At 42.9% G+C, this 8,692-nt stretch overlaps 1 protein-coding gene across 1 annotated transcript in view; it reads right to left on the bottom strand.

Moving 5' to 3' along the window:
* Positions 1 to 2,777: 2,777 nt before the first annotated feature.
* Positions 2,778 to 8,692, bottom strand: part of TSGA10 (testis specific 10) — a 30,197-nt gene continuing 24,282 nt past the window's right edge. Inside the window, 3 exon segments of the mRNA XM_063329811.1 lie at positions 2,778 to 2,916; positions 6,550 to 6,654; positions 6,977 to 7,179. Coding sequence (XP_063185881.1) covers positions 2,778 to 2,916; positions 6,550 to 6,654; positions 6,977 to 7,179 — 447 coding nt within the window.

The raw sequence follows: 8,692 nt of genomic DNA, 5'->3' as shown, positions 1-8,692 counted from the left end.
ATTCTATCACCCTGAAAAGGGAGTGATACAAATAGAAAAAGCACCATAATTATTAGTATCAGTGTTGTGACTACATGGATTGATCCCTTTTCTTTATACTGTATCAAAAATAGACGAAAGTGTTATGGTAATTAAATGTAAATTAAACTGTTCCAAATGATACAGTTCTTATTTCAACAAATTTAAGAGCTATGCTGTACACAAGACTAAGGAGGAGTATACGCAGTTCTATCAGAGGAATGAAGACTCCCTGTACTTGCTATCAAATACTGGCAATAGCTACAACATCACTGGGTTGCACAGCTGTGATTTCCTACTGGAATTACTAAGGGCACCAGAACCAGCTCACTGACCCATGGAAACTTATTTTGTATTCTTAGGACCCATGTACCTACAGGAGCCTTTGATAACAAAAGATTAATCAAGTGCCAAAGGTAATAATCTCAGTTAACAAAGTATTAGCAAAATTCACCTTGGATGTACATAACCATCTCAAAAGCAAGAAATGATTTCCTGCAAGTCATGAACTGAGACTTTTCCCCCCTCAACTGGAATTTTTTTTTTAATGCATACTACCATCAAGCTACCAAAAATGCATGATGCAACAAGCATGCAGCTACCAAATATGAAAATAAGGTGAGACTGAAACTGAACTGACAGGGGAGTAGCTGCATATTGTGGAGGCTCCATTTCACTGATTGTTAAAAGGAAAGCTGGGCTTGCTCCTCCTCAGGGTTACAACTGTTTGAAGACTTTTAGAATGCATTGATGTTCCTTGTAAAAAATGCATATATAGAGAATCATAGAATCATAGAATCATAGGGTTGGAAGGGACCTCTGGAGATCATCTAGTCCAACCCCCCTGCCAGAGCAGGGTCACCTAGAGCAGGTTACACAGGAACACGTCCAGGTGGGTTTTGAATGTCTCCAGAGTTGGAGACTCCACCACCTCTCTGGGCAGCCTGTTCCAGTGCTCTGCCACCCTCAGGGTAAAGAAGTTCCTCCTCATGTTTATGTGGAACTTCCTATGTTCCAGTTTGTGCCCATTGCCTCTTGTCCTGTCCCCGGGCACCACTGAAAAGAGCCTCGCCCCATCGTCCTGACACCCACCCTTTAAGTATTTATAAGCGTTGATAAGGTCACCCCTCAGACGTCTTTTTTCCAGACTGAAGAGACTCAAATCCCTCAGCCTTTCCTCATAAGAGAGGTGTTCCAGTCCCCTAATCATCTTTGTAGCCCTCCGCTGCACCCTTTCCAGCAGTTCCCTGTCCCTCTTGAACCGGGGAGCCCAGAACTGGACACAGTACTCCAGGTGCGGCCTCACCAAGGCAGAGTAGAGGGGGAGGATGACCTCCCTTGACCTGCTGGCCACGCTCTTCTTGATGCACCCCAGGATGCCATTGGCCTTCTTGGCCACAAGGGCACATTGCTGACTCATGGTCATCCTGTTGTCCACCAGGACTCCCAGGTCTCTTTCCACAGAGCTGCTCTCCAGCAGGTCAGCACCCAACCTGTACTGGTGCATGGGATTGTTCCTTCCCAGGTGCAGCACCCTACACTTGCCCTTGTTGAACTTCATAAGGTTTCTCTCTGCCCAGATCTCCAACCTGTCCAGGTCTCTCCGTATGGCGGCACAGCCTTCCGGTGTGTCAGCCACCCCACCCAGCTTGGTGTCATCAGCAAACTTGCTGAGGGTGCACTCTATCCCCTCATCCAGGTCATTGATGAATATGTTGAACAGGACTGGACCCAGTACTGACCCCTGGGGAACACCACTCGTCACTGGTCTCCAACTAGACTCTGTGCCCCTAATCACAACCCTCTGAGCTCTATCTTTCAACCAGTTTTCTATCCACCCCACTGTCCATTCGTCTAACCCACACTTCCTAAGCTTCCCTATGAGGATGCTGTGGGAGACCGTGTCAAACGCCTTGCTTAAGTCAAGGTAGACCACATCTACCGCCCTCCCCTCATCTATCCATCTAGTCATGCCATCGTAGAAGGCTATCAGGTTAGTCAGACATGATTTCCCCTTGGTGAATCCATGCTGAGTACTTCTGATAGCTTTCCTTTCCTCCACGTGCCTTGAGATGACACCCAGAACGAGCTGTTCCATCATCTTTCCAGGGATGGAGGTGAGGCTGACCGGCCTGTAGTTCCCCGGCTCCTCCTTCTTGCCTTTCTTGAAGACTGGAGTGACATTGGCTTTCCTCCAGTCCGCAGGCACCTCGCCTGTTCTCCAGGACTTTTCAAAGATGATGGAGAGCGGCCCAGCAATGACTTCTGCCAGCTCCCTCAGCACTCTCGGGTGCATCCCATCAGGGCCCATGGACTTGTGAATATCTAGATGATCTAATTGGTCCCTGCAGGAGAGTAAAAGCTATTCTGAAAATTACTAGAAGAAGAAAGGGTGGATAGTTAAGAGCTTTTATGTCGGAAAGAGGAAAATATTTACATCTACACCTGCACGAAGTGGTGGCAAGTCAAGCAGAGATTTTCTGTAGCATTATTTCTATTACTGTTTTAAGAATTTATGACTATAGCATCCCAGTGCAATTAGTTGCTATTAACCACATCATAGTTTTGATACAGCTCAATAAAACAAAACAAAAGGGGTATTATCAAAAGATTGTGGTCCTGAATCTTCTTGTAACTTTTCTTGGAGCAATGTAATTCCATGAATTCAGTCAATATTTCAACAAAAAATATCAGGAGTTCATGCTATTACTTTATTTTTTTTCCCTTCAGTGTTTGGAACTTAAATGTTGTTGAACCACTTATCCTTCCAGGGACCAGTCCAGAGACCAATCAGGAGGTTGATGATGGGAATGTTCAGGTGATGATGTTCTTAACGTAGAGCTTAACTGATACGAGATTGTACGATTCTGACATCGAAGCTCCTGTACAGCACGTTCCCTAAATAAACGTTATTTTACAGTGAGACTAAGCATTTTTCAAAAATCATCAAAATTATCTCATAGTCATGATTTTTTTTCTTTTTAAGATTGTTAGCTTTTTTATTTTAAAAGGAGACATGCTGTTCATCATATACTTCTCTGAAAGACAGATTAGTGACTCTTTTTTAATTACTCCCTTACTCAGATTTAGTTCTACATATCCATTGTCTTTATTTTCCGTAAAAGACAGAAGCTAGACATGGTTGCTGCGTGTTAAACTCTAAAAGTTGTAAAAATCTCTAGGGAGGAAAAGCTTAATTTTAAGGTTATTCACAAGTCTGCAACATAAGGACAATCACTAAAATCAGTAATGACATTAATGTGAGACCAGTGTTGCTTGTGGTATTCTTGTGCTGTTTGAGTTGGCAAGGCCAGTGGACTAGAGTCTACCTGAAGTGCCCTGAAACCGATGGCTATTTAAGAGGTGCTGGACTCCCTAGTGGGAAAGTTGTAAAATGGCAGCATAGTCATTTTGACTGCAAGGGGTGGAGGCCTGGGTACTGGATCAATCCGTAACTCCTGCATCTGGGGGTACAGGGAGGAAGTACATGGGATTGGATAATACACTGGAAAATTGTGGGGGTACATACTCACCTGTGATCCTGGTTTCAGGATGCCAATTGTTTACATAAGGAGGATCTAGTCTCTGTGTTGAACTGGAAAACTACTAGGAAGCACGGCTACAACAACCCCTGAGTTTCAATATATAACCCCTGTAAAACTTGGACAATGGTTCATTATAAATGAATGAGTGTATTGGGAGGATGGCACTGAGCCAGGCTGGAAAAAAGTACTCCAAGTGGCCCAAAACCTTGCAAATGGAGGTATAACCAGGACTGCCCGTGTGATAGTGAACTGAAACTGACTCCAGCGTGACTTAGCCATTACCACAGACCCACCTGTGGGGCAGAACACTGAAACAGATCACCAAAACCTGCAGGAGATGGATCAGATCCAGATCCACCAGCTCACAGATCTGAATCTACAGGCAAGAAAAGGGCTTGTTCTAGCAGCAGAAGCCCAGTGAGATGGTAACGATCTTCTACCTAGCTACCAACATCCCACAACCTTGTGCCTGAGGAGGTGTCATATGCGCTGTAAAGACTATGGAACCAGACTTATCTACATTGACTGCTAGTCTTACTAGCATTACTAGGACTTTACTATGTCTTTAATGGTCAAGATGATGCTGGCAATGGTGGAAAGTCAGACTGCAGCTGCTTGCAGCTCTCACAGGTAACATCGCCCAGTAGAATACCAAGTTTGGGTGTGAATGTAGCAAAGCTGTGACCAACAGGGAAAAGTAACCATGGGCAAGTTTTTTATTTGGGAAGAGACTGTGGCAGAGAAAGGGAGGTACAAGGGCAGCAAAAAGGAGGGTCAGGAAACAGAAAGGGATAAAAAGATATGCAAGTCATGTGAGTGGCGTTGTCCAGGGGTGTCTGACAGTCAGTCCCTGTGCTTGGTCACCACAGCCAGAGCAGGACAATAAATCAAATCTGTTGTTTCCACATGAGTACAAACTGCTCCTGCAGTCAGGAGTGTGGGTGAGATAGGGAGGTGCTTTTTCTGAATGGTGAAGAAAAACCCAGACAGATTGATTAAGTCTTCTAGTATCACTGTGTTGGTGCTCATTCAAGGCCTGACAGCGTTGGCACTTCCACCTCCTAATTTCAGGCATTATTTCATTCTGTGTCAGGACAGTAAATCAATATGACTAGCTAAGTCAGTGTTAGGACAAGGATACCATCTACCCACTTGTTTAAACTGACAACAACAAAAAAACAGTCAGTACTGACATCTGCTGCTTCCATTATATACTATCATGATACCAACTTTAATGATAGTATTTTTCCTCTCTGGCTAATTTTCTGGTTTTCACTTGCCACTACCAGAAAAACAGATTGGCTGTAAGAAGACAACTTGGGGCTTTAATCCCTTTCCCTGGAAACAAGAGAGATAGATACCTGCTCTTGTAAAGTGTGACTTTCTGAGGAAAAACATAAAAGAAATAAAATTCTTGTGACATTTGTGGGATATTGAAGGGACACTGTTTTGATTTTATGAAAAAAGCTCTGGCCTTTCAAAGACAGCTAAATCTAATGTCAGCCTCAGATTTTTATACAAGAGCATTTCAGTCTTTGCTATCTAAGATTTCTGCATATTGTTTTTGCAACTGACTTACAAATTGCATAACGGCACCTAGCTTTGTTCCACTGTTCCAAAACAATTCAGATAATTATGTTTGTAATTCTCTTGAAGTAGAAGAGAAATTCTCTTCAAGAATGAAAACTGTTGATCTTTGCCTCAGATAGGCTCACTCTAATATCCGTTCTGCTAACCATCTGTAAACTAAGTGTTGATATTATTGCAGCTATAAACCACCACATGAGCAACAAATTATCCTTAACTAAGAGAAGAGATTAAGTGTGGAGGCTGATTCAACTTTCTGCCAATGAACACTTCTAGAAGAAACACTTGCAGTCCCTACCAGGGAGCACCCATATGCCGTGAGATGGATGCCTGACACAGGGGAAGTAGAGAAACAACAGTCTGAAGAAGATTGAGTTTCTTTTAAACAAAGGTACCTCCCGTATTAGCATACAGTCTGGCTCATTCTATTCAGCTGAAGAAGCACAACTGATGTCACCTTTTAGACTGACTTGCACATCTGACCCAACCCAGTTTAGCAGTTTTTGCCATGAGTTCAGGGTAAAGGAGAATCCAATTTCAAACTGAAACATGCACTGAGACATTTAAGAAATCCATCTTTAAAAGACCTAATATCAGGTATAGAGATGCCCCCTCCAAAACCTTCATCCTTACCTATGGGAGAACAGAGTATCAACAACTACAATTAAAGAAGACATCTGATTCTCAAACCTGTGCTATAATCACATCACTCTGCTTCTTTTTGTCATCTCTTTTACATACCCAAAATAATGCCTGACATGGTCATAATGGTAATATTTTATCCTCAATACATCCATGAAATAGAGACGTACTGTTGTTTCACAGATAAGACTATTTAAGACACTGAGACTATGTAGATAAACTAACTCATGAAGCAGGCCAGCGACCACTCTCTGGTACTGTGGCCAAATCATATGAAACAGCTTGTATGTATTATTAAATGCTCTTCCCACCAAAAAAAAAAATAAATTACTTTGGCCATACTGATGTTTGGGGAACCATCCCTAGCACCTTCTGTGCCCCAGGCAGTATCTGGGAGAAGGCAGGCTGGTATAGGGCTAAAATCATTCCAGAGTGTGTACTAACAATTAAGCTGTATGGACAAGTAGACAGTTGTGTGGACCTCTCAAGCCAATGCTCTGACCTGGTTTAGGTCACTAGTACAAGCGTAGCCAAAAGGTAGCCCTTCATATCGCAGACCTAGTGGGCTATAAACCACTTGTCTAGCCAGCTAGTCACTGAATTCAGTGACATGAATAGCCTCCAAACACACAGGAGATGTACAGCAGAGCAAAGCCAAACTTTGTTGTTTATCCTAGTGATTAGTCTAAGTCTTAGCGCTATATTGCTTTTCAGCCCAATTAGATGCAGGAAGCACAATACAAAAACATATACTTGCCTTTCAAAGCGCTCAGTCCCCAGCTGTCTTTTGGTGACATCCAGTTCCAACTCTAGCTGAGCTGCTCTATTTCTGAGCTGAGTAAAATCTTGACTTTGCATAGTGCTGTAAAGTCCATAAAGTTTAATTAGATATTAACTATAATCCTCCAAGTATGTTACCAAATACAATTATCCAAAATTAAAAGGGCAGCTATACCATGCCATTGAGATTAAGAACATTTTTTGGAGTAAAACATAACACTACCCAGAAAAGACTAATAGGATATAGCTGGGGAATCAGAAGCAGGTTTTTGGTATCTTCTGCTGGTAAAGAAACCGAGGTACATTGGCCATTTGAAAATGCATCTAGAGATAAAAACATTTGTGTGTATATACACTTCAGAAGAATGAAAAAACCTGCAATATTCTGCTGGTCATTTACTCACAGTTTATTTTCTCGTAAGGAAAGCTGTTGCTTGAGAAACTGAATTTCAGAGTCTTTTTCTTGCTTTGCTATCTGTGACTGAAATTCTCTCTCACGATTGCACGCAAGCAAAGATTCCAGGTTTTTCATAGATGCTCTTTCATTTACCAGTTGTTTTCTCAGCAGCTCTATTTCAGAATGGGATGACTCACACTTGCTCTGCAGCTAAACAAAGATTTTAAAGTTTTATCTATCTGTTATGGTAACTTAAAAAAAAAAAAAAGGCGAGAGAAAAAAAGAAAAAAGGAAGTCTGGGATGTAAACCCAAAATTTGCTCTCACTCCGCTGATGATTAGTGTTACATTTGCCTTCAGTAAAAATCCTGTGTCAGATTTATAAATTCACCCAATGTATATATCAGAATATAAATGTACTTGGTAGAAATGATAAAATGCTATGAAATATACAGATCAATGGGGATACAGACTGTAGACAGAATCATTAAAAAGAGGAGGGAAGTTCTACATTTCGTTGAGGCAAGAAACATCCTGTTTGCATGCAGTAAATGACATCTGGTGTAACAAACCAATATCTGGATCTCCAGCAGAGTGAGATTACACTTATTTTACTTAAAGAAGCATCAAGAATAAATCTGGGGGAAAGGGAAAATTAATAAAATCCAAAATGAGATTAAGCATCTATGTATCTTGGGAGAACCTGAAAAGGAGACATAACTGCACAAACAGAGGGGGGAAAAAAAATCCAAACAACCCCCCCAAAAAAAAAAACCAAAACAAAACAAAACAACAAACCCAGAGATGATGAGTCAGGAAAATCCATATGGAGTCAGCTTGAGAGACACAAAAACCTGCCTGTTTTAATCTTAGTGTAAGCAAGCTAGATGCTATTTTTCTTCATCTTTTCATATAGAATCACAGAATCATAGGGTTGGAAGGGACCTCTGGAGATCATCTAGTCCAACCCCCCTGCCAGAGCAGGGTCACCTACAGCAGGTTGCACAGGAACACGTCCAGGCGGGTTTTGAACGTCTCCAGAGTTGGAGACTCCACCACCTCTCTGGGCAGCCTGTGCCAGTGCTCTGCCACCCTCAGGGTAAAGATGTCCCTCCTCATGTTGAGATGAAACTTCCTATGCTCAAGTTTGTGCCCATTACCTCTTGTCCTGTCCCCAGGCACCACTGAAAACAGCCTGGCCCCATCCTCCTGACACCCACCCTTTAAGTATTTATAAGTGTTGACAAGATCCCCCCTCAGCCATCTTTTTTCCAGACTGAAGAGATGCAAATCCCTCAGCCTTTCTTCATAAGAGAGGTGTTCCAGTCCCCTCATCATCTTGGTAGCCCTTTGCTGTACCCTCTCCAGCAGTTCCCTGTCCTTCTTGAACCGGGGAGCCCAGAACTGGACACAGTACTCCAGGTGCGGCCTCACCAGGGCAGAGTAGAGGGGGAGGATGACCTCCCTCGACCTGCTGGCCACACTCTTCTTGATGCACCCCAGGATGCCATTGGCCTTCTTGGCCACAAGGGTACATTGTTGGCTCATGGTCATCCTGTTGTCCACCAGGACTCCCAGGTCTCTTTCCACAGAGCTGCTCTCCAGCAGGTCAGCCCCCAACCTGTACTGGTGCATGGGGTTATTCCTCCCCACGTGCAGCACCCTACACTTGCCCTTCTTGAATTTCATAAGGTTCCTCTTTGCCCAAATCTCCAACCTGTCCA

Source organism: Chroicocephalus ridibundus, chromosome 1, assembly GCF_963924245.1.
Source record: "Chroicocephalus ridibundus chromosome 1, bChrRid1.1, whole genome shotgun sequence".
Taxonomy (NCBI): Eukaryota; Metazoa; Chordata; class Aves; order Charadriiformes; family Laridae; genus Chroicocephalus; species Chroicocephalus ridibundus.
The sequence above is the reverse complement of the archived record's forward strand: the minus strand, read 5'-3'. Positions and strand labels throughout refer to the sequence as shown.